Below are 25,064 nucleotides of genomic sequence, written 5' to 3'. Positions count from 1 at the left end.
CCTACATGGACCAGAGTACCTCCGGAACCGCCTGCTACCACACGAATCCCAGTGACCGATAAGGTCCCACAGAGTTGGCCTTCTCCGGGTCCTGTCAACTAAAAAATATCGTTTGGCAGGCCCCAGGGGAAGAGCCTTCTCTGTGGCGGCCCCGGCCCTCTGGAATCAACTCCCACCGGAGATTAGAAGAGCCCCCCCTCCTTGTCTTTCGCAAATGACTCAAGACCTACCTATATCGCCAGGCATGGGGGGACTGAGACACCTCCCCCAGGCTTTTATATTTTATGTTTGGTATGTATGTGTTAATATTGTTGGGGTTTTATATATCTTTTCTTATCTATCTAATATTAGATTTGTTTACTGTTATATTGTTTTTATTATTGTTGTGAGCCGCCCCGAGTCTTCGGAGAGGGGCGGCATACAAATCTAATAAATTGAATTGAATTGAATTGTCAGAAAAAAGCCATTCAAATGTGTTGGAGACTTTCACAAGGAGTGGACTGAGGCTGGAATCAGTGCATCAAGAGCCACCACACACAGATGGATCCTGGACAGGTCCAACTTTTTGGTTTGCCTGGCAACACTGAGTGAAAAGGAATTGTCTTGGGCCACGTATAAAAAGTAGAATATAGTTAAGAATAATTGATGCCAAGATTAAGAAAAGCATTTTTGTTGGTCCAAAATCAGATCAGATATGTCATTAATGACAAGTGGTTCATAGATTGTGTGTTTAGTTTTAATTAATTGGATTTGCTATTGTATTCAGTTGTTTTTATATGTTGTAAGCCACCCTGAGTTCTTGGAGGGGGTGGCATAAAAATCCAATCAATCAATCAATCAATCAATCAATCAATCAACAAACAAACAAACACACAAACCTGTTAATGGGGCCACAGAAAATCATTTGGAAAGCATTCAAGGATGTTGAAAATTTACTTGATAATCACAGAGCACCAAACTACATACAAGTTCATGAATACATTTTCTGCATTCACACTTCCTTCCTGAAAATCTAGCTGTAGTGAGTGGCAAAATTGAAAGTTTTTACCATGACCACTGCCATAGGGCAACTATGGTGGTTGACTTTGTTGGATTTAGCAGCAGGATGCACTGGAACGGAGTACAAACAAAAATCAGCAGCAAGACACTTTTGGCCCTATGGGACTCATGCAATGATTCATTTTTCTTAACATACTTACATGATACAGTCATTCTGAAATTATATTTGTGTTCTGTTTAAAAGTATCAACAAGGGTTTTTCAGAAAGCAAAACTTTTGAAAACGTGTTGTCAAATATTCTCCCTGAACATCACAAAAATGTTAAGTATGCGGCAAAGCATGAAAACAGTGTCTTTTCTGGTATAGGAGTCACTGAAAGTACAGAGAGGCACTATTTGACTTGCACCTAATTAAACATCTTCAAATCATCCTATGATTTCCGGTCGTTATTTTTTTCCCTTTATATCTGCACTTTATTGTCTGAGCTTGATACTCCAACTATTTACTCTCTGTCAGAAACTTTAGTATCCTCAGTGTTGAGAAAGCAAAAGGAAAGCTGCAGAGTTTTATCCCCAAAGAATGAAATTACATACGCTACTTTACTATAGGAGGCAAAGACTGAGCTAAAGCTATAAACCAAATTGGCAGAACAGGCTGATGGCTTCTGCACTGAATTTGTTTATGACAAGGATAGACCGTTAAAAGGCTTTCTGTTACGGTGCTTTATTAGAATACCGGTAACTAGTTAAAACTGTCTGGCTCCTTAAGCCACAATAAAATTAATTTTATAGAGAAGGGCAAAAGCAATAAATACTAAAATTGGTTGGTATCGTTTATCTTTTCTTGCTGCATTTTGCTGCCCTTTTGCACTGGAGTCGTAGAGCAAATTGATAGTTCCAACCATTTTTCCGTAATAGCTCTATATTGCAACTCTTCTGTATAACAGTCTAATTTAAAATGTACACTAATTTGGTTGCCTATTTTGCATACTGATGTTTTTTCTCTTAGCAGTTTCTTTATATACATGCATATTGGTCTGTCTGTCATTCTTTCTTTTTGTTATTCATCAGCATCTTCCTTCTTCCCATGTCAGTATATATTGATCCAAACCTGTCCTTTACCCTTGCATATCAGAAAGAATCTATAGTTAACCCAGTAAAAAGAAGCTCTATAAAAGAAGTCCTATCATTAGGCAGAGGGAAGCAAATTCTCCACAGGTATTTATTTATCCCATTAGGCAACAAAGCATAATGGGTGACCCAGTTATATGTGGAAAATTTGCCAGATGATGTTTGAATATCTATTACAAAGGAATTCTTCAGCTCAGGAGAAACAAAAACAAACTTCAGTTTTCAACTAGTTTCTGACAACCCACTTAATTAATTTTCAGCAAAGAATAAGTATCTTAAAGGGAAAAGTGGAAATAAAATGATTATCAACAGAATAGCAGAAGTAAATAGCTATTCATTCTCACACGGTATTTGTTATCATGGGGTTTGTTATCATGGGGTTGGATAGATAAATTATATATCCAATAAATATACAGGCAGAATCATGCAAGGGGATACAGATATATAACCACTGGATAAAAATAAAAAGATTAGTCAAAATAAAAATTAGTCAAAAATTCACTGCAGAGTTCTTCACATGGTCCATTTATGGGTTGGTTCCAGTTTTCTTTGCTGCCAATCACTCATGAATGCACCATGGGGGCGTGCACATGCACAGTACTTAAAAAAAGCTTTTGCGCATGTACAGAAGCTAAAAACAAGATGGTGGTGACTATGGTGGCACTGGGAGAACCTGCTCGGAGGCATGGCAAGCCTAGGCTGCTGCTGGTTCTAGAGACCCAGGTTGCTAAGCTATTACCAGTTCTTCAGAACTGATCCGAACTGGGAGGAACCCACCTCTGGATCCATTGCAATGATAAAGCACCATATTTTTCTTGTTTCAGATCAAATTATGTTAAGATTTTTTTCCCTTAAACTAAAGTTTAAGAAACTAAACATTTCAGGATATTTCCAAGAAGACAGATAGATCCTCCTTTCCTCCACCCTGTAATTCATAAAACAGGGTATTTCATAAAGGTAATTCATGCCCACATATTCCTAATGTCGTTCAAACTGCTGGTCTTGATTGCTAAAGACCAGTATGTTTTGGGACTGAGGTATTTGCTAGATGGTTTTCTTCAAATTGTTCTTATCTGTCTGACTTTTACATGTTGTATGGAACTAGTCTCCAACTTCTGAGAAAATAAGAAGTTTTGGAATATCTTCCTCCTAGATATCTGATCTACTCTGACATTTGAAAATGCACAGGATGGATAAGCTCCAGGAATAAAAATCAAGGAATCCAAAATTAAATATAATGACAAAGTTTAAGCAATCCTCATTAGAAGTGACAAAAAGCTATCAAAGTGGTGAATGGTTTCTGTATTTTAGGATCAACTAACAATAATAAGGAAATGAGCTATCAAGAAATACACAGTATATTAAAATAAAGGCAGTGCAGGTATGAAGGACTTTGAAAATATATTGGAATGCTGTGATATGTCTATACCTACATAGAATAAATAAAAAAATACACAAGCAATGGTATTCCCTGTGACATTCTATGGAAGTAAAAGTTGGACTTTGAAGAAGCAGGATAGGAGGAATATTGACACTTATGAATTCTGGTGGAGATTCCTGAGAACACTATGGATAGTCAAGAAAACAAATAACTGGGTAATTCATTAATAATAATAATAATAATAATAATAATAATAATAATAATAATTTATTAGATTTGTATGCTGCCCTTCTCCAAGGACAGAACCCAGAGTTCTTCCTTAAGGCACAAATGACCAAGTGCAAGTTATTCACTTCGAACACATTATGTGAAAGCTCTGAAGAGAAGAACAGGTTGACTAGCAACAAGGTGCAGGGGCTCAATTAAGTGGCAATGAATGCACCATTACAAGACTGAAGGAACAGATTAAGGACAGATCATTATGAAGAAAATCTATGTACAGTGGTACCTCTACTTAAGAACTTTTCTAGATAAGAACCGTGTGTTCAAGATTTTTTTGCTTCTTCTTAAGAACCATTTTCTACTTAAGAACCCAAGCCTGGAAAAGTTTCCCAGGAAATTTGAGAGCGGCATGAAGGCCCGGCCAGTTTCCTGCCATTCCCCCTTTAATCCCAGCCATCTTGGCTTTTCTGGGCTTAAGGAGGCTTTGGCAGTCCAGAGCGAACAAAGCATTTTCCTTTCTCTGGGCACTTGGAGAGGGAATAAACCTCTGCCACCATCCAGAGAAAAGAAACGCTCCCTTCGTTTTGGGCAGCCCAGAACAAACAGAGCATGTTCCTATTTATGGGCGCTTGGAGAGGGAATACACCACTTCACTGTGGTGACTCCCTTGCGCTGCCTCCCATACACCCGGCGCGAGGTTGCCTCCTGAAGCGTCTAGACACCGAAAGGCAAAAGGGGGCGCTTCACCCTGGCTGGATCAACTCAGCTTGAGCCAAACTAAGGAGTCACCACAGTGAAGTGAAGGTGCCGGCTACAAAGTGAGTGAGTGAGAGGAGAGGGGAGCCCTTCAGCATGTGAAGGAAGAGGAAGCAGGTAGCAGCAGCAGCAGCTGCCTTTGTATGAGAGGCAGCCTCGCACCGGGTGTATGGGAGGTGCGTGCTCCTCCTCGCCGTCTCAGAGCCCCTCTTTTTTTTTAAGCCTTAAAGTTTTGGATTTTTTTTTATTCCCCTCACCTCACCTTCTTCCTTCGGCAGCAACTGTCCTCCTCCTCCTCTTCCCACCCAAATTCCAAGCTTTTATTTCTTTCCTAATGGGTTTGCACACATTATTTGCTTTTACATTCATTCCTATTGGAAAAATTGCTTCTACTTGCAAACCTTTCTACTTAAGAACCTGGTCATGGAACGAATTAAGTTCTTAAGTAGAGGTACCACTCTATGTGGTTGCTAAGAGTCAATACTGATCTGATGACCTGCGGAAACCTGTTGGCTTTCCACAGGCTATTAAAAACAGCAATTTCTGAGAGAGAAATTGATATAATCAGTTTATATATTTATGTCTATAGGGTCTGGTTCTTGTTCATTCATATATCCTGGACACTTTACTATAGATTGATGGATACACTATAAATTTTCAAGCATTTGTATGATCACATCGGTATACTCCAACTAGCAATCAAATCAAACTGACTCCTGGATTATGATGGCTTTATTCTGTAAGGAGCAGACATTTTGTGCAGAGTGAACTCTCATTTCTGTAACTATTAAAAATTCAAAATACCTTCTCCCGTAATTAAATCCTCTGCAACTTGGAACGGAAATAGACACTTCTTACACATTGCAGCACAGAGATAGTTTTTTTCTCCCTACCTTCAAACATGAAGCAAGCTTCTTCAAAGTCAGAAGACAATTAGAAAGAAAATTCAAAGGTATTGAAGAAGCCTGTCTTAATATATTCACTTATAAATTAGGTCTAAAGGCACATATGCAGTTTTCAATTTAACCCCCATCTACTTGCAGTAAATAGAACTAATGAGATTCTGCGAGAATTAAGCTGTCTTGTTTTGGGAGCTGCTGTCACAGGTTTGAGATCAACAGTAGGTACAACATACTTAGGAATTAATTGCTCCCACATAGGAGTTTACACAGTGTCAGCAACATCCAGCCAATCAGCATATAAAGATTTATTTTTATTTATTAATTAAATTTTTATGCTGTCCGTCTCTCCTTCAAAGTGACTTGGAGCAGCGTCCAAGTGATAAAGATGGCAAGCATGTATCTCCATTTCTCTCCCCCTGCATTCATCAGCCATGCTTAAAGTAGAACTGATTTCAAAATTTATTTCACAGAAAGACATTATCAAAATTCCCATGGGCGCAGAATGACATTCTTCCAGTTATGAAATGACATGGTGCCCATAGTAGATCTGTGAGTAACTTGCTTTCGTCGTCCAAATGTCTCTCTAGTGATCTGCAGCCTCTTTTGTTTCCTCTATGAAAATTCAGTCCCGAAGCAAGACAGCACAAGAAAATTCTTCATAGTTTTTCTCAGTCTGGCATGTACAACAGAGACCTAAGGAGATTTAGTGCCGTAGGAAATATTTAACAAAAAAAAAATCATACAAGCAACTTTATCTTCTGTTATCTCCAAAATAACATTAACTGCAAAGACCTCACCAAGGGAAATTCAAAAAGAATTCTCAAGAATCCAGAGTATATGGTCGAAATACAGAAAGGCCTTTCGCAGGGGGGGAAAAATGATTGAGAAAGTGGAAGGTAAACACTGACACAGCATTAACTAAAAAGAGAGGAGTGAAACTACAGAAACTTCAGTTCCATGGGATTTGTGGGTAGAATAATGAGTAGAGCTAGAAGGCAGATTGGTAACCAAGTTTTTATTAGCTATTTAAACTATTAGTGGTTACAGTTTATGATTCTTTTTCCCCCCTGCTTGCCTGCCTTATGACTGGACAGTTTCCCCCATCAGTAATCTTGCTGGGCTGTGAAGCCCAAGGCAGAAAGCACTCAAAGAAGTTTAAGGAAACATATATATTTATGCTAAATATAATACTAAATATTGAGAGGCTGATGAATTGCACGATGAGCGCATAAATGGATTCATAAGCAAAAAATAAAACATTATAGCTGCAGGCCGGAGTAAATAAGATAAAGGCTCCTGTGGAGTCTGAATAATAAAGAAAACTTTCTTTGGTCAAAGGGTAGATTTCCAGAAATGTGATCAAGAAGCATGCTACCTTCACTTAATAAAAGCAATGGTGTATTTCTTTGCTTATGTGGGAAATTTGTTATAGCTGCACAGAGTCATGCCAGCATGTTAAAAAGTTTGTGTAAAGGGAGGCTAGGGTTTTGGAAATAAAATATGATAGGCAAGCAGCTTTTGAAGCAGATGCACATGGAAACTAATTGGCTTTAATCTCATTTGCTACCACCACTAGCATATTTCATCATTGTAATTAAGAAATCCGAGGCAGCTGTATCCTTGGAAAACAGCACCACAAGCTGCCTTGTATAACATAGGGCCTTTTGACAGCATTCCATACGTCACTCCAGGGGTCAACAGCAACGGTGGCATCCATTTCCATAGAAGCAAAGCAGGATCCTTTTGTTTCAAAGTGTTTTCATGAGACATATCTGGATTTAATATAAAATAAGCAAAGGGACTGGCCTCTAGATAGTATTGAACTACAACTTCCAGAGCCCTTCCTGACATTTACAAGGCCTTTGAGCATTCGGATTCTGCCTTCCTCAAAGGCAGAAGCTCCCTCAGCTGCGATAGATTTCAACAGAGGGTCTTATTTATTGATGCAATGAAAATTAGTGCTCAATTACAAGCGAATAACTAAATCCACTGGATGTAAATTTTAACAGCAACAAGTCTCCTGTTTCTGCCTGTTCTTCTCAAAGGATGTGAATTATCATTTTGTTCTCTTCTCCTTTGCTTATTGTCGTGTACAATTCTGTATTTATGCACAACTGTTTTGAACTAGCATGAGAAAAGCTGGAATCTGAAGAGGCGTAAATTAGGAGAAGCAAAGGAAGGAGGAGAGAGCGCCAGGGTAGCATTTGGATTAAGAAATTGAAGAGGGACCAGAGTGATTTGGATTCAGGTTCACCCTCAGCAAGTGCCAGTCAGTCTCTTTCAGCTCCACTTATTTTATGGGCATGCTGCCGTGCGGGAAAAATTGCAGGAGGAGGTATGGGACGTTAACATGACTGTGAATAGTGTAACAATTAAGTTGTGGAAATCTTGTGAGATTTTTTTTCTTATTCTTTTACCAGATAATTGCACTCTACATTTTCCATGAATGTATTATCAATCGGGCACCTTCAAAGGTAAAGGACTTTGCAACTGAGCAGGGAATGGCTGGGTTGCTGTCTTTATAGCCAAGAATCTTGACTGCTGATCGGCCTTTTAGATGAGCTACTTCCTGATTGATATAGATTCCAGATCAGCAGTTACCAACCGACCCCAATCAAAAACCAACTAGGCTAAAGGTCACAGTTGCAAGTGAAATGATAGGAAATCTGTTCTCTAGAACACAGTAACTCAAACCCGAAGCACAATGGTTCCCAACAGAGATGATTATATTTCTAATAAAACACATGCAAATTAAGATAAAATCTAAAATAAGAGTTTCTTGTGTCATTACTTGCTGACAGATTTTCCTTCATGCTCTTCAATGGATTTGACAATACATAGTTAAGTGACTTATAACAGTTCATTTCGTGACCGCTCAAGTCTACAATGTTGAAAAATGTGGCATGGCCATTTTTTACCGTTACGACCTTCATAGCAGCCTTGTGATCAGCTGGTTCCTATTTATGACCATTGCTGTATTTCAGGATCATGTGATCATCAAGCAAAGTAAATGAGGAACCCAGATTCACTGAACAGCTGAGTTACTAACTTATCAGTGCAGTGATTCACTTAACAACTGTGGCAAGAAAAAATCATAAAATGGAGCAAAACTCAGTTTGAAAATGTCTCACTTAACAACTGAAATTGCGGGCTCAATAGGGATCATAAATCTGTCTTGCAATTCGTAACATGCAAATATCTGTTTCATGTGATGCCTGTTTCATTGTAGATATTGCTCAGGCTATTATTTTAGTAATCCACAATAACAGCTAACACTTCAATGAATGCTGAAGCATAAGTTTAAAACAAATAAATATGCTGGTTTGGACAAATTGAGCAGCCACAAACAAGTCTCTCAAATTTGGCATGCTGATATATTTAACAATACAGCATTTTTAACATTCTTTTGCCCACATGCTATGAAAATATGGAGAAGACCTACCCAGCAAATGATTTGTTTGTATTGCTTTGTCTCATATAAATTCTAAAAAGGCAAAATCTGGAAAGATGTGCAGTGATTCATAAAGAACTATCTTGCGTGAATTTACTGTCACTGCTAGAATTGAATTGTTGTACTCCAATGAACACCTCCATTACGGAGAAGCTTCATCCTGTCTCCTTCTGTTTGGTTTCCCCCCACTCCGATGCTCATTACAGTCAAACCGATGGGTACAACTGTAACACTGTTAACAGACTATTCCTCCCATTGGGGATCCTGCATGCTGATGAAAAGAGGCAATGCACAACAACAACAACAAAAAACCAAGTAAGAAAAGGCTGAGTGAAGACAAGACTAAAGGATCAGAAAAAATGCTAATTCTTAACAACAAATGTAACAACAACAGAAACAGAATGTGACAACTTGCCAAAAAAAAGAGAGAAAGTGATATGTTGAGAAATGTTTTCCAGCTTTGGAAGGAGAGGGGGGAGGAAACAGCTGTTAATATAACTCCAGTAGAGGACATTTATGCAATTGACAATTGCTGATTTTCACTCTTCGCAAAATTGCTTTCTTTCTGGAGCGAACCTATCCAGCCTAATGAAATTATATTTCTAAGTCAGGCATGGCAAGAAACTGTACTGTTATTCATTAAGCGAGTGCTTTTGCTTTAAGATTTACCAAAGCAATAAAGTAATTAGAGACTAATTAGCTGGATTTCCCATCTATAGCAAGAGAAGTGAGAAATAGTTTAGCTTATATTTAGCTTACATTATATATCTATACCGTGGTCCCCTCTTGAAGCTAAAAACAATGTAGAAATATTTTTTCATTCATGTCTGTCCATCTAAAACCGAGCTCCTGTTCAGCTAGGGCGCTATAGATATTCATTAACTAATGTTATGAATAAATTGGTCTTCCATAGCTACGTTGTTAAAGGCCAGCAACATGGTAAGTTTGATTGAACAATTCATATTCTGTTTTTCTGTCCTATGTGATGGGATGGATTATAACACCAATTTTTGCTAACAGCGAGTGTCACATTTTCTGGCTGCCAAAGGAGGCATTACAAATGACTCCCTTTCGAGGTGTGATGTTTTACATACATTCAATGCTCTTTTACCTGAGTGGTTGCACCGAGAGGGATCCACAACTCTGCCGGTCTTATCATAGCAGGCAAGTGCTCGGAAGCGGACACCTTCTCCACATTCTTTGGCATGTTTCTCAAATCTCATCTCCAACTGCAGCTCCGTTCTTCCTACCGCAATTATGCATTCTGACCAATTTCCATAAGGCTGGGAGGTAAATATTGCACAAGGGCAGAGTTCCGTCTCAAGCTGAGGATAGACTTCGGTATTCTGGCATTTCTCTCGCTTTTTGCTTCTTCCTGTTCCAACCAGGAAAATATGCTTGTTAACGTAACATCTGCTGCTTTTGATAACAATATGTCATATTATTTATACTTGAAGGGTTTTAATACAGTTAGAATCAAACCATCTGAAATGTAAATACAGCAGCAGAGTTGGTTCAAAGACATCTGTTAGTTCCTGCCAGAACTCTGGAGAGCTAAGACGATGGAGATATCTCCAGGGCAACCAGGAAATCTAAAGAAACTTGGAAAGAATCTTTTGGATGAAGCACAAAACAATAACAAGGAGAGCAACTATCTGATTGCTTTTGTTACAAAAGAAAAAGAAAACAAAAGTCTGTTCTTCCCCTCTGTAATTATCTGAAGAAAATAATTTTATTGTGCCATTCTCCATTTGCCGCCTACGGATTCTTGGAGATTCTACAAATGTAGAAAGTAAACTGCATCTCTTTCTTTGAATCTTTTGTATCAATTTTGTATAAATTAATTGAATACAATTTCTACATACAAATACTGGGCCCATTCTTTGAAATTCTGGCATTTAAGTAATTAGTAAGAACTTTAATTTTTCAAGACTTTTTCTAACACAGATGGTCAGGCAAATGGCCCAAAGATACTATGGTGTATACTTAACATATTACTCTTCAATATTTATTATATTATCTCAGGTATGGTGGAGTATCTATAGATATCTGGGTCAACCTGGATTTCAGCAATGGGGGGGACACAATGAATTTAAGATCCATGCCAGAAACCCCAGGATTCCATTTATTAGACCAAAGGTTCTGAAACATCCATTTGTGATGCCAAATTATTTTATTAAAAACCATTTAAAAATACAAATTAAAATGACCCACAACTCATGAGATAACACAGTCTCTCATGCAGTTTGTACTCATGCACGAAATCTCATGAGATTTTAATCATTTTATGTATTAAAATTCCATTCATAAGATCAACTGAATTTGTGTAATAGGGTCTACTACCTGAAACAGTTGCTAAGCTCTGATTAAAGTATCAGAATGGAACAGTGTTCCAATAAGTAAGGAGCTGGACAAAGAAAAGGGGGTCAACCTATTCTCAAAGGCACATAGAGACAGAATAAGAAGCAATAGATGGAAACTTATTAAAGAGAGATCTAATCTAGAAATAAGCAGAACAATTTAGAACAATTAATCAGTGGAATGACTTGCTTCCAGAAGTTGTGGGCGTTCCAATGCTGGAGGTTTTTAGGAAGAGATTGGATAATCATTTGTCTGAAATGGTATAGGGCAGCGATAGCGAACCTATGGCACGGGTGCCAAAGGTGGCAGGCGGAGCCATATCTGCTGGCACACAAGCCATTGCCCTAGATCAGCTCCAACATGCATGTGTGTGCCATCCAGCTGATTTTTGACTCACACAGAGGCTCTAGGAGGGCGTTTTGGCTTCCAGACAGCCGGGGGGGGGGATTTTTACCATCCCTAGTTCCAGGGAATCCTTTGGAGCCTGGGGAGGGTGAAATACGAACCTATTGGGCCCACCAGAAGTTGGGAAACAGACCATTTCCAACCTACAGAGGGCCTCGGGGGGGGGGCTGTTTTCGCCCTCCCAAGGCATTGAATTATGGGTATGAGCACTCATGCATGTGTGAAGCGTGCACACATGGCCTTTTGGCATCCCAGGAAAAAAAAAAGGTTTGCCATCACTGGTATAGGTTTTCCTGAGCTGGGGGTTGGACTAGAAGACTTCCAAGGTCACTTCCAACTCTATCATTCTGTCATTCTTAAAGAAAAAAAAATCTGCATGGTATCCTATAAATGTTGCCAACAGACCAATAGTGGATTTCACTTACCCTTTAAAAATGTGAACACACTCATGTGTGGTCCTTCTGTGCATATGCAGATCATCCAGGTGGGTGGGTGGAGACTCCTGCTGCCACTGCTACTGGTTCATCTGATCCTGGGTGAACCGGTAGCAACCCACCACTGCAGCAGACATAGTCAACATGTTCTACTATCTGGGAATCATATTTTTTCCTATTATTTTTGGCAGCCATTCGGCATATCAATAATAGCAATAGCATTTAGATTTATATATGCTTCGCAGTGCTTTACAGACCTCTCTAAGCGGTTTTACAGAGAGTCAGCATATTGCCCCCAACAATCTGGGTCCTCATTTTACTGACCTTGGAAGGATGGAAGGCTGAGTCAGCCTTGAGCCTACTGAGATTCAGTCAGCCAAACTGCTGCAGCCGGTGATCAGCAGAAACAGCTTGCAGTACTGCACTCTAACCACTGTGCCACCGAGGCTACACCAATAATGTAATTATGTTATTCATGGGAGTGGAGTGAATATTTCCATTTTTGACTTGTGTGGGACAAGGTCTATTTGCCTCCTGGTTTATTTATATTGTCAGAGGAGGAACTTGTACCGTTCATATTCTGTGATACCAAATATTGATAGTGTGGCTGTGGGAACCATAGAAAGATCAAATTTTGCTTGACAACAATGAGTTCTACCCACTGACCATAATAATTTAACAGACTCAACTGAACAATTAGTTTTAAAACAAGCTGTGGTAATGTATGAAACTCTGGCAAGTTGTCACAAGAGTAATCTATTTATGGTCACAGTTTTTTCTATGGACGTAGAAGACAATCCCAAGGCTTAGAAGTGGCTGTTGTATTCAATTGTTCTGTATGTCAGGGAATTAAACATGGAAACCGAATGTTATAAAAAGCAATAATTGTTATTGGTTTTGGTTTAGGCGTAAGTTTTGAAAATTCCTGGATGTCACATTGCTTTACCTTGATAAATATTGTAGGTAATACAGTGATACCTTGTCTTACGAACTTAATTGGTTCCAGGACAAGGTTTGTAAGGTGAAAAGTTTGTAAGGCGAAACAATGTTTCCCATAGGAATCAATGTAAAAGCAAATAATATGTGCAAATCCTTCAGGAAAATCCCAAACTTCAGAAGGGAGGTGAACAGAGGGCAGGGAGGAGCAGCGAAAGGGGGTGGGTGGAAGAAGCAAGGCTAGGTTAAAGGGTGAGTGGGAAGAAAGGTAAGGGGGCACCCCTCCCTTTTCTTTCTTCAAGATACCCTTTCAGTGCCTCTGCAAGCACTCCATTGTCCTAGCTTTGTTAATGCAAACTGTTTCCCTCTCCAAGCCACCCCTCCCTTTTCTTTCTTCAAAAAAGAAAAAAAAAAGAAACCCCTTCATCCCAGTAGCAGTGGTGAAAAGTTCGTAAGGTGAAAATAGTTCGGAAGAAGAGGGAAAAAAATCTTAAACACCGGGTTTGTATCTCGAAAAGTTCGTTAGAAGAGGCGTTCGTAAGACGAGGTACCACTATATGTGGAATTGGAAAATCAAATGAAATAGGAAATAAAATTACATCTTCCTGATGTAGTTGACCCATCAACCCTAAGAGTTTGCTTTATTTTTCATATTTTATCATCATCCCCCATCCTCTTGCCTTCTTCAGATGAAAAAGTGATAACAACTTCTAGTTTCTCCAGCAAACAGCCTATAAGATCTATAAGATTCAACCAGTACGATTGAATCTTATAGATCAATATAAAACTTTCAAAAATTGTAGGAAAATTAAGTTTTTGCTAAAGATCACAGAGTTCCTGACTCACAATCACATACTTTTCTAGGATGGAAGACTTGCTGGGCTAGGTTACTGACAAGGGTCAGCAACCTAGCCCAGTGTTATACTGTTATATTTTGTTGGGCAACATTTATTTAAAGTCTGAGATGGTATCTATATTTATTATTTCTTATGTAATATGTTATAAAACAAAATAATAGCTTGTATTATATGCAAGTTTTTTGTGAACAAGTATCCCTACCCATACAAGGAATAAATCAATTTGCTCATTACAGGTCTAGGAAGCCAAACAAACAAAATTAGGAAAATGAAAACTTATTATTTAAAAATAAATAAATATTATTTTTGTATGTTTAAAAGCAACTTTTGGGGAAAAGTTTGAAAAATGAAAGGACAATGAAAACTATTTTAAAAAACCCTAGATTTGACACATTTTAAATAGGAATTATTCTGCAGATTAGATAAGCTATCCATTAAGGAGGAATAGGACAAACAAGCATGAATTTGTGAAAAGGTTATATAAGAAAAAAGAAAATCGGATCAAAAAAAGAGCAGCCTCTCTGTCAACAAGTGGATTCCCCTTAAATGGGTGCTAGCAGACAGCAAAGCAGCATTCCTGAAAGCAAACTTAGATTCCATCACTTCTATGAATCACCTCTGAATCTCTCTGAAGCAATTCAAAGACTCTCAGGAAAAGGGGTGCCTTGAACTGCCCTAGATATTTGTACGTTCAATTTGCAGGGGGTTTTCAGCTGGGCTTTCTTCGAACTGAGTCACTCTCTGAAACATCAGAGGACATGCCTAGAAAGGAGCCCTATGAAGAGCTCACCTGAACATAAACGACTTCCCTCTGTGCCCATGACTGTCCTTTATAAGACTTGCCAACATTTTCCCGCTCAATTTGTTTGCTTACTGAAGCTTACTTGATGCCACAAAACAGTATTTTTTCCTACAGAACTCTCCCACTTTGAGATTCCCACAGCATTGTCTACTTTGTTTTTGTTAATTAACATGTTAATATTTTGAGCCATTTTCTAAAATGCTTTTTTTCAGCTATCAGCAGCCTTAAACACTGTTTTGTTCCATCAGTTTGAATACAAATCATTTACAGCATTAAAAAAAACCCCACTTGTTAAATTGGGGGGAAATGTTGGAAATTAAACAAAATAAATACTCCATAAGGCTTAACTCTCATCCTCTTTAATTTCATAATACAGTTTGCAAAGTCATGTAACCTCAAATTAGATTGAGCAGGCATATACTTGAGGGAGGCTTCTCTGATGAGTGATGCCAAACCAGTAAATCACACACAGGTTTAAACATAAGAATAACATTTGCTATTAAACATGAAGTAAGAAGCAAGTTAATTTTTTGCATGTTTAATGTTAACATGCAGAAAAGAAGAGGGAGATATTCCCATAATACCTGCAAATTGGGCAATTTTCTTGATGGATTAGTATAATTATTGCAGAACAATGTTACTTTCAGCTTTCTTGCTATCTTAAAAAAAATCTACCAAAGCTATTTTTATATTTGAAACAATACCTTTTCATATGTTAAGTAATATTTTTTGAATAGGTATACAAAAAAGCAAAAAGGGCTAGGGAATTCTAATTTGGTTTATTTGCTGGCAGGATGTACAATTTTTATAGAACTGGTTTTTTTTTACCCTTTGGAAACATCTAGTTTCAAAGAGCTGGGGAACTTCAAATTTTAGGGCTTTATGGATACAGTATATCTATCTATTTGCCTATCAATGCACAAATCCTGAAACTATGAGTAGATTATGAGAAAAAATGTTATGTCTTATTGGCACAGAAAGACCTATCACATATATTATGAAAATGCCATGGCTGTTGCTTGCATCATTTGAACAAAATGTGAATAAATATAATAACTTAATAAATTAAGACACAGAATTTGCCTACAACTCTATGTGGCTTATTTGCATTAAAATATGATGGAAAATGCAAATAGCAGATCACATTATTTACTGCTAAGTTGCGTTCTTATTTTGTTTTGAAAATAATAATAATAATAACCAGCAACATTTCTACAGCAAATAAAAGCTTTTTCCCACATCTTTCTAATGGTTTACCCAAAATATTTTCCTAGTTATTAACCAGTAATAAACTTTTAGAGAGCTCAATACCCTTTAACACAAAGACTCTAGTGAATTATTTTTAAAAACTATTGGTATGAGTGATGGAATATAGGGTAGAGCAGCGGTGGGTTGCTCCTGGTTTGGTCCAGTTCTCTGAACCGATAGCGGAAACTGCGGGAGGCTACGCCCATCCACATGGGACACTTTTGTTCATATGCAGAAGCATTGTGCACGAGTGCAAACCAGTAGCAACAGCTTTTAGAATCCACCACTGGTGCAGAAATAGATCTCTAGGAGGGAGGGGCTGCATTCAATACATAAATTATGAGTGAGAGAAATAGGGTTAAGACAGCACCTCCATAATAGTTCACAGAGTATATGGTAGATGCTGATAATTGAGTCCTCAGCTTGACAAGAATTACCATGTATCATTATTGGTTTTAGTTGACCTAAAATGTTCATCACAACATGCTGCTCATATTGCATTCTTAGTGTTCCCATCATTTTGCCTCATTTTTTTAATTAAGCAGGTTTCACTATGCAAGATGATTACCCTAAGACCATTTACTTGTACTTTTGATTTACATATTTTAAAAGATTATGACAAAGTCATATGCATTTATCTATAATATAAAATTTGATCTAGCTAGTGCATTTTCCTATGTTTTAAGCATTACTGATTTTACTTCTACATCTTAAGCTAGACAAAATTAAGTAAACACAAATGTAAACAAAATAATATGAAAAACATGCTGATATCACCCTTTATACCTATATATTTTTATATTGCATTTGCTTATCAAAACTTTAACAGAAAATAAATATGACAGCTTTGTAAATACTTCTGCCATAAAGAGTTTCCAGTTTTTTGTTTTAAGGTAATGACATGCATGAAGGCCAACACTAGCTGAAGAACTGGCAGCTGTGACTTCACATTGTGGTTAACAGCTAATACTAACAAAGAGACCCTAATATGGCCACTACCTTGATATGGTTGTGAGGCTTGTGTGCTTTGCAGAATAGAAGAGACCTGAGAAGGCAAATTATTACCGGTACATAATTTTTAAAAAGGCAAAGCAAATAATAATAAGGCTTGAAAAAGGATAGGGCCAAGAAAATTAAAGAAAGAGACAGAGGGGTTAATTCTGGCTGCATAAGACCAAGCCAAAAGAACAAATGCATACAAAACCAGAATTGACAAGACAGCAATAGACAGCAAGTACTGCCTTTGTAAAGAAGCTAAAAAAACAATGAACCATCTACAGTAGTTAAGCTGCTGCAAAAGGTTCACCCAGACCAAGTATGAGTATAAGGAGCGTACATAAGCGCACTAGAGTGCCTTCTGTCTCCTGTCCTATAGTCTCTCCTATATCTCGTATTTCTTTTCTACTATATCCTCTATAACCTTTATTGTGTATTATTGTGTATTGGATAAAATAAATAAGTAAGTAAGTAAGTAAGTAGGCAAAATTGGCTCTTCTATGACTTGTGGACTGCAACTCCCAGAATTCCTGAGCCAATTAGGCTACCTCAGGAATTCTGGGAGTTGAAGTCCATGTCATAGAAGAGCCAACTTTGCCTACCCCTGACCCAGACTGACTACAAAAAATGGCATGTCAAAATATTAACAATGGTACATTGGGCGATCTCCTAGAAATATCCTTTACCTCCAAGTAAGAACTGATGGGGCCACAAGATGGATGAAGTAATAGAAAATGAGCCAATTAAAGTGTTCTGGGACTTTAGAATTCAAACAGATAGACATCTGACACATAATACCTTAGACTTAACAACTGTCAATAAGAAAAATAAAACATAGTAATACCTGGAGACAGCAGAAGAAAAAAGAACTTGAGGAAATCACAAAATGCAAAAACCTGCAAAAATAAGCAGGATGATCACGGCAAAAGAAATAAAAGGTAATACCAATAGTGATAGATGCCTTGGGTATAATCCCAAAACATCTGGTTCACCACTTGAGCACCATGGGCACTGACCAAATCACCACCAGTCAATTATAAAAGGCAGCTTTCCTTGGAGCAGCTTATATCTTCCAAATATACCTTTAACACCATCAAATGATACCATCTATTATCTTAAATAGGTGGATAAACATGCCAAGTCCAGTCTGTGATGAACCAGATCAATAATGCTTTAAAATCCAGACTGTGAAAAGAAGTAGAAGAAACAATAGATCATATACCCAGCTTATGCAAGAAAATAATGGTGGGAACATATAGTTGAAAATGTATTTGAAAATGATCAGATTAAAATACTGTCCTCTTTTGACAATACCTTTAACAGCATCAAGCACCAACATTTACCTATCTCAAATCCAAGGGAATGACTAGATAGGTGGATAAAAATGCCAAATTCACTCTAAACATCTGGACGACTTTGCAAGCAACTGTAATACTATCATTTAATATCTTGCTGCATCATTGCAGGTAAAGTATTAGATTTTTAATAACATCCTTGCACGTTCTGTGCAATGTTTTATTCAAAAGCATGGGTCATTAAGTAAGAATTACTCTTGCACTAAATGTACTACTGCTATTATTCATGTAGATTCTCTTTTGTAAAAAAACCCCAAACAAACCTTTGTTACATTTGTAATCCTTGTTCTGAAAGTTCAGTAGGAATTTTCAAGTCTTTTTTTTAAATAAATTGCAATTTGTTCCTGTGAGAACAGTGATATGATGAAAGTTGTGTTACATATTTGAAAGAAGATATAAAATTAGGTAGATAAAGTAAATCCTATAGATAATTTGAAGCACATTTTTAAAGAGAGTGGCAGGTGATCCCCCCCCCCCAGTTTTCCTGTGTGTTTGTGTCCCAGATTATGCAAGAGGCAGTAAATTAAATTAGGATTTGGGGCACTTAGATTAAGCTCCTATTCTAGTTGAATTATTATGTTGAGTTGGCCGGTTCCCAACTATTAGTTTTTGTTTAAATGTTAGAAAGAAACATAAAATTGGAGACACCTTTGCTACTGATGCCAAAACTAGAATCAATGTTAATCCATGCCATTGGGAAGGAGTTCATTATTAAGTAGTCAGTTAAATAGCTGTAGCATAAGTAAGAAATGTGTCTGGTTTGGTTAATTATGATAATGCATATTCAAAAGAGAAGATGCTGGAGAAAAAGCAAGTGAATTAAAAGTGAGATAGTGATCTTATGTGATTTCCCCAGTAATACTAAATCTTGAAGGACATGATTGAAGTGAAAGGGAGAGGAGGAAGGCCTTTTAACCAACTCACTTCAGGAAAACTCACTTCTCCCTCCCTTTAGTTTTTTCATTCTGCTAATCAAATTACAGTATTATCCTCAAGAGAGAGGACCACATGACCTCAGGACCCAGGAACTGTCATAATTATGAACCAATTGTCAATCACTGAAATGTTTATCATATGACAAAGAGGATTCTGCAATGGTTGTAAGTGTGAAAAGCAGTCATATTTTTTCCAATGCTGTTGTAACTTTGAATTGTCACTAAATGAATTGTTGTAGGTGGAGGACTACCTATACCAGAAATTGTCAAGTTAACTTTAGTGAAAATGCCATATTTTGCACTGATCTTCAACAAATAATAGCTAAGGATTTGAAAGAGTTCTCATAATTTTAGACTATACTCTTTGGAGAACAGAAGAACCATAGGGATATATATATATTTTTATGAGACATAAACAGAAAAATGTAGTTTTTATAGAAAAATGTAATTTTCTTATAGAACAATACTTTGAAATATTATGTGCTATGCACTGGAGCTATGCAAGTCCTTTGAAAGAGCAGCTACACCCTTTCCCAAGCTTGTGTGTGACTTGTGTGGCTACTCCAAATATACCTGCACAGCTATTTTACACTGCTGCCCTTTCAATCCTATGACAGCACATCCTCAAAGAGCATGTGTAGCTTTAAGATATGCTAAGAAACAGCAGATGCAGATGCACAAATAGAGATTTTTCTCCAATTCCTAAATGCTAAACAGCTAAACCAAATATAATTTGTGAATGGAAAGGTTAGAGACTTAGCAAATGCAAAATTGACAGGAATAATTCCTCCTTAGCAATGCTCACTTTTTTTGTCATTGATAAACAGTAAGATGATGGATTGTGGTTTTTTGCTGGAAGAAATTCCCTTAGATGGGTTAAACAACAGATGTGTAACTGATTAAGGCAAAGATGCTATTATAATTATGATAAACATTGATATAATACTTTAATATTTTCAGAACATTTTACAAACCATATGTAATTTTTCATAATATGCCTTCAAGGGATAACAACATCATTGTTCTATTATCATTATACCCATTATTGAGATTAAAGCTGAGAAAACGTTCACCTGTCACCTACTCAGTATGATCAGGATTGAGAGGGGATTTAAACTAGAGATTTCCTATTTCAAATGAGCATTTTCTGTTCCTAATCAGCCCCACCTCTTCTTCTAATATAGCAGTATTGAATACAAGATGCAGCTACTGCAGCTGTCATCATTAAAAGTTCATTGTAACAACATCTACAATGAAAAACTTTCTGTGAGGTGCTGTCCGGTGGAGCTTTCCTAAAGGACGTTATGTTCTTCTCTAGACCATTATATGATGTTAGATCTGTGACTGCTACTAATCCATCTTGTTTCCCAGCAGAGTAAGGATTCAGGGAGAGAAGGCAAAAAAAACAAAAAAACAGGGTTGCTAAGTGAACTTGGAAACCAAAATCAGAGACTAGTCAGGAGGAATGATTTTTCAGCTGTGGAAGATACACACAGTGACTCGCATTACAGAAATGTTGTAAATCTTGGTAGTATTTGTAGATTAATACATAATCATATACTACTGTAAAAATGTGGGCATGTGTAATCAGCTGAGCAAGGCCAACAGTTTATAATCAATTACATATACTGTATAGTTTGCTATAATTTATGCATTAAAACACATGTCCTCTGTCAAGGAATCACACAGCAGCTGTCCAGATGAAGTCAGAGATACTAACAAACTTGTAGTCATAAACACACAGATAAGTCTTTATCATAAACCAGAACATAATATAGGGACTGGGGAATATCATGAGGTAAATTAATCAGTGTACTTAACACATAAAAGAAAAAAGGAAGGGAAGGAAAACTCATACCCCCACTTATACTTATAGCAATCAATCATAGCATGTATTGCCTCATGCATGAGTCAGAACTCTAACCAATTAACTACAACTGTGTGTTCTGACCTAGTGTACAATTGAAGCTTCCAGCTACTAAATCCAATAACCTAAAATCCTGCATTTGTGAAATAAAACTTAATGGATATTTCCAGAGTTTGGAGAATGGAATACTCTACTCTGGTATATATGTGTGCAACCCACTGAATCTACTGAAGCAGAATATCTGTGTGAATCCTGAAATATAAGTAAACAAACCCAATTCATAAAATAATAAACACACTGAGAGAGCTTCAAGTACCGTATTTTTCAGAATATAAGACACACTGGAATATAAGACATACCTTAGCTTGTGGGGAGGAAAATAGGGAAAAGAATCTGCTTACCAGGTATTCATCTGGCTAGTGTCCTTAGTCTGGTCAGCTTCAGGACATTATTTTATCCCCTGGTTAAGGGCTTAAAAATTATTCTGAGAGAGTAACAATGAAAGAGCTTGTAAGTGGGTAAGAGCTGGGAACATCATTAGCACCTGGCTAGGGCTGGAAAGAAACATTTGGAGCAAGTTAGACCAATGAAGGAAAAAACCTGCAAACACTTAGGGCTAGGAAAACATTATTTGCACAGAGTAACAATGAAAGAGCTTGGGTACATTAGTAGCACCTGGTTAGGGCTGGAAAGAAACATATGGAGAAAGTAAAGCAATGGGGAAAATAAACCCCTACAAATACAGGGTTTGGAATACATTCTTGGCAGAGAGTATCAATGAAAGAGCGTGCCTGTAAGAGCTGGGAACATTGTTAGCACCTAGTTAGGGCTGGAAAGAGCAAGTTAGAGTAATGAAAAAATCCCTGCAAAGACTTAGGTCTTGAAAAACATTCTTTGCAGATAGAAACAAAGTAAGAGCTAGGAAGATCGTTAGCAGCTAGTTAAGGCAGAAAAAAAGTTATATTCAAAGTATATGCTGCATCCTAATTATCAGCCTCTTTTAGGGAGGAAAATGGTGCTTCTTATACACCGAAAAATACACTAATCATACAAGTGAAATTCACAGATTTCTTTGACAAGCAAAAACCTTTGAATGCAAAAACCTAGGTTAACTGTGTGTAGTGCTGAAACAATCCATCCATTTTTTGATTGATTCCTATGAACCTCTGCATTAACCAAAATAGAATATCATCCAGTTTTCCTACACTTGTGCAGTTGTAAAGAGTAGACCCTTTAGACATACAGAAAAACTCATTGAAAAGAAGCTAGAATTCTATAAGGGAACAAACATTTCTGCCCCAGTTGGCTATTTGGGCCCTAATGACACAGTGGTTAGAATGAAGTATTGCAGGCGAATTCTACCCACAGTCTGTAGTTCGATACTGATGGGATTCAAGGTTGATTCAGCCTTCCATACTTAAAATGCAGACTCAGACTGTTGTGGGCAATATGCTGACATCGTAAATTGCTGTAAAGCACTATGGGACATATATAAGTCTAAGTGCTATTGCTATTAATATATCATTCCAATTTTACTATATGTGCTGCCCAAGCGAGCACTCTATTGCTATTACTAGTTGAAATAATTCCAGCATTCAAATATCTTAAGGGATTTGCTGATGAAATTATGATCCTGACACCTTAGAAGGAGGTAATCCTCCTGACATGCTTAATAGAATGAGAGCAAATAGTAAGTCAACACTGAGGGAATCATTATGAGACTTTTAACAAAACAAGAATATACTTAATTGCCCTTGGCAAAGCTCCATAGTTGACTCCATGGATGTTTGGAAACAAAAGAACTAACGATGATTGATTGATTGATAGATTGATACTACCTGTGAGAGTTCTTCTTCTGGTCCGTGTTGATTCACAGTCGGAAGTGCATGCTGTAAATTTAGACCAAGGAGTCAACACGCAGTCTTCTTTGCATGGCGCTGAACAGTCCTGGACAAGGGAAGGCATCGATCCTGCCCACTTCAAGCACTCACTGACATCTACTGAATGATTACCTTCCAAAGTGCATGTGACAACTGCAGAAAGTGAATGAATAAATACAGATAGAAATAAATGATTTGGAAACTTCTTGGAGGGACAGGATGAGTTTAGAATCAAAGATCTAAGTCAGGTGTGTTACTATCAAGGTTTTTTTTAAGCAAATGAGATATTATTATTATTTATTATTATTATTATTATTATTATTATTATTATTTATTAGATTTGTATGCCGCCCCTTTCCATAGACTCGGGGCAGCTCACAACACAATAAAACAGTTCATAACAAATCTAATAATTTACAATTTAAAATATTTTAAAAAAACCCATTATTAAGCAAACATACATACAAGCATACCATACATAAATTGTATAGGCCCGGGGGAGATATCTCAGTTCCCCCATGCCTGACGACAAAGGTGGGTTTTAAGGAGTTTACGAAAAGCAAGGAGGGTAGGGGCAGTTCTAATCTCTGGGGGGAGCTGGTTCCAGAGAGTCAGGGCCGCCACAGAGAAGGCTCTTCCCCTGGGGCCCGCCAACCGACATTGTTTAGTTGAAGGGACCCGGAGAAGGCCCACTCTGTGGGACCTAATCAGTCGCTGGGATTTGTGCGGCAGAAGGCGGTCTCGGAGATATTCTGGTCCAGTGCCATGAAGGGCTTTAAAGGTCATAACCAACATTTTGAATTGTGACTGGAAATTGATTGGCAACCAATGCAGACTGCGGAGTGTTGGTGTAAAATGGGCATATTTGGGGAAGCCCATGACTGCTCTCGCAGCTGCATTCTGCACGATCTGAAGTTTCCGAACACCTTTCAAAGGTAGCCCCATGTAGAGAGCATTACAGTAGTCGAACCTCGAGGTGATGAGGGCATGAGTGACTGTGAGCAGTGAGTCCCAGTCCAAATATATTAATAAAAATGAACCTATATTAAGCTATTTTTATGACAATAACTGTTTTATGGAATACTATATTGCTTTTTTCCCCCAGAATGGTATATATTTCAAAGAAGATTTTCTTTGTTTTTTATTCTTTACATATTCTAATATCACTTATTCATAACTAAATCTTTTAGGACGTGCAAAAAATTCCAGAGTAAACATTTAGACCAGTTGTGACAATCATGATACTGTACTATAGAGGTCACCAACAAAAAAGAAAAAAAAAAGAAGAAAAAAAGGAAGAGCTTTATTGAATCTATAAACATCACTAAAGAATTACAGCCAGGATTAAACCACAAAGAATGATTTCTTCATATAAATATGAATTAACACTTTTTCAGGAGGCTTTTCTCTTTCTGGAGAAGAGCTTTATCTATTAGGGATGCACAATGGAATTATCTATGTTAACATAAAACACTTAAAGGGAAGATTAAGAATACAATCCTGCAAAGCAAAATCCTCCCCAGTGGACTATTCCCATGCAAAACAGCAAAAAGAATGTTACAGTAATTAGAGAACCTTTAAGCAGCCAAAAATAGCTAAGTCTATACAAAAGAGGAAGATTTCTGTAGATAGACAGGAAAAGATGTAGTCTGTTAACCACAATTGTGATTGGCAACTTGGATCATTAAGCAAAGTAGCTGCGATGCGTAACCCTGGTTTTTCGTACCATTTCACTTCAGCTTTCCTTTGTTTTACATCTGCAAAGCTCACAAATACATGAGTTGATCACAAAATTATCTTTTCATCTCCTTTGTGACAATGAAAGTCACTATATAAGGCAGTATACTACCTGTACTACATCCACAGTGAGTCTTTGGATATGAGATGGGTGGCATATTCCATAATAAACAAACAAACAAGTTACTTTTGTCTTCAAGACAACAGTATAGATGTGTGTATGCATCTATAAAAATGTTTGAGAATTTTATATAAGTAGAGCAGTATAAAGAAAAAGAACTAAAAGCAGCAAAGTGCAAAAATAAAACAGAAATATAAAGAACAAAAATAAGGAAAAATAAGTAACCCAAACTTTTTTTTCAGCAGTACATTTTATTTAATTATTTCAAAAGCATTTGATTAACATAGCA

General features: G+C 37.3%; 1 protein-coding gene across 1 annotated transcript in view; it reads right to left on the bottom strand.

The window, feature by feature from the left end:
* The window catches only part of THSD7B (thrombospondin type 1 domain containing 7B), a 567,237-nt gene that overhangs the window by 162,922 nt on the left and 379,251 nt on the right, over window positions 1–25,064 (bottom strand). The window contains exons 12-13 of the mRNA XM_070731424.1: window positions 22,876–23,070; window positions 9,953–10,216 (exon numbers count right to left, since the gene is read on the bottom strand). Of these exons, the coding sequence (XP_070587525.1) occupies window positions 9,953–10,216; window positions 22,876–23,070 (459 nt within the window). The remainder of the gene's footprint in view (window positions 1–9,952; window positions 10,217–22,875; window positions 23,071–25,064) is intronic.

The sequence above is a fragment of the Erythrolamprus reginae genome, chromosome 1 (genome assembly GCF_031021105.1).
Source record: "Erythrolamprus reginae isolate rEryReg1 chromosome 1, rEryReg1.hap1, whole genome shotgun sequence".
NCBI lineage: Eukaryota > Metazoa > Chordata > Lepidosauria > Squamata > Dipsadidae > Erythrolamprus > Erythrolamprus reginae.
The sequence above is the reverse complement of the archived record's forward strand: the minus strand, read 5'-3'. Positions and strand labels throughout refer to the sequence as shown.